A 1805-nucleotide genomic window follows, 5' to 3' on the forward strand; every position below is an offset into this window, starting at 1 on the left:
CTGACCGCCCCGCCACGGGGACAGGCTGTCTCAGTGAGAACTGCACCACCCCTTCAATTCCACGGCCAGTGCGTGAGCCCAGCGCTGGGCAGGGCCGCGTCCTGGTGTGCAGGCCACATCTAGGTTGGTGACAACTGCTCCTGGGCCCCGAGGGCCCACAATGGAGGGCAGCCACTGGGGTTGGGGCCACAGAGACCGCTTCACAGACTGAGGGATGCCTCAGGTCCCTATTCCAGGCCGTCCATAGCCGCGGGCTCCAGGGGACCGTACTCCAGCCGGAGGGTCAGGCCAGATGTCCACAGGGAGCTGGGGCTACATGTGCCACTTGTCACCGACACAGAAGGAAGCACCCCAGGAGCTGGGCCCCGGCCTCACTGATGAGCACGCAGGCCCCAAGCCAGGGTCTGTCCCCAGCCAACCCAGCGCTGAGACGGGGGGGTGGGGACCCCTGATCTGCCACAGAGTGGGGGCCGGGCAGCACCCTGCCTCCATCTTGCTCTCCCGTCCGTTCACCTGCTGGGGTCACACTGTGCTTGACACCGCGCTGTCGGGAAGGCTGGGCAGAGTCCTGCCGGAGCTCCAGGCGAGGCTGCGGCCGAGCCCTGGCGAGGAGGAGGCCGACGTGGGAGGCCCGCTGCAGGGTGACGCGCAGTGCCGGGTCCGGCCGCCACAGGGTGACGCGCGGTGCTCTCTGCCCCGCAGAATGTCGACATCTCCAGGCCTCCGGAGGAAGCCCTCGTCACGGTCCCCGCGCACCAGTAACCGTGTCTCCACTGTGCCCCCCGGGTGGGCATCCATCTGTGGGCGCGTCACTCCAGGTCCCCTGCACTGTGTGACAGTCACCGTGGAGGGCTCCCGTCCCCAGCCGCGCCCAGCCTCCCTCCACAGCCAGCTGCGTGGGCCCCCTGAGCTACAGGGACTGGCCTGGCGCGTGCCCCGCGGCAGGGGAGGGCCGGGCCCTGCAGCCCCACGTGCTCGCTGCTCGCCGGCCCTGCGAAGCCTGAGCCATGGCCTGGAACCAACCGCACGCTTCATGATGTCCCTACTGCTGATGGACCTGGCGGCCTCCTCGGCCTCTACTGTCCTCTCTGTGGCCTGTGGCCACTTCCTGAGCCAAAGGCCAGGTCTTCAGGGAGCCCTGAGCTTCCTCTGCCTCGGGGGAGAGCCCTCCCTGCCCTTCCTTGCCCCAGGCTGGAGGTGGACGCCTCGTGGGCAGTCCCTGGCCAGGCCCCTGGGTCCGCGCCTGTGTCTGTGAGCACTAATGAGAGCAGTGGTCCCTTCAGCACAGCGTGATGGACAGATGCTGGCAGGGAGGACTGCGTTTGCGGCCGCCCCTCCCGACCAGGTGCACGTATACGGGCATACCCGGCACCCCTTGCCAGCCACTCTCACCCACAGCCGGGACGATTGGACGAGTCACCCTCCCGGTGCTCACACCAAAGTGCTCACGGGACAGGCTGTGGTCCCATGCCCCTTCCCAGCTGAGCACACGAGGCAGCCAGCCTGGAGGAGGCATCCTTTCGCCTGTTGCCGCTCTGTCCACGCAGGAATGCGCCCTGGTGGCAGACACCTTTGCCATGAGTGGTTCTGGAAACCTGGCTGCGGTCCTATAAACCGTCCAGTGTTTGCTGCCCTCCACTGGGGCTGAGGGAGGGCGAGGACACAGCCCAGAGGCTGCCTGGCTCAGGGAGGCCCTCCCAGCCGCACGCTCTGAGGAGCTGAGCCTGGTGGGAACAGCCATGCCAGGTGCGGCGTCTGTCACACCCCTGAGACCTCTCGGGTGCAGAGAGGCAGGGGGGGGGGGC

General features: G+C 68.0%; 1 protein-coding gene across 3 annotated transcripts in view; it reads left to right on the forward strand.

Annotated features, from left to right (window-relative positions):
* The window catches only part of PFKFB4 (6-phosphofructo-2-kinase/fructose-2,6-biphosphatase 4), a 30625-nt gene extending 28826 nt beyond the window's left edge, over nucleotides 1–1799 (forward strand). For all 3 annotated transcript variants that reach the window (XM_006171003.2, XM_027769318.1, XM_006171002.3), the window contains one exon: nucleotides 703–1799. In XM_006171003.2, the coding sequence (XP_006171065.1) occupies nucleotides 703–762 (60 nt within the window). In that variant the 3' untranslated portion in view covers nucleotides 763–1799. The remainder of the gene's footprint in view (nucleotides 1–702) is intronic.
* Nucleotides 1800–1805: the final 6 nt, after the last annotated feature.

Source organism: Tupaia chinensis, unplaced genomic scaffold, assembly GCF_000334495.1.
Source record: "Tupaia chinensis unplaced genomic scaffold, TupChi_1.0 Scaffold149184_1, whole genome shotgun sequence".
In the NCBI taxonomy this organism is placed as follows: Eukaryota; Metazoa; Chordata; class Mammalia; order Scandentia; family Tupaiidae; genus Tupaia; species Tupaia belangeri.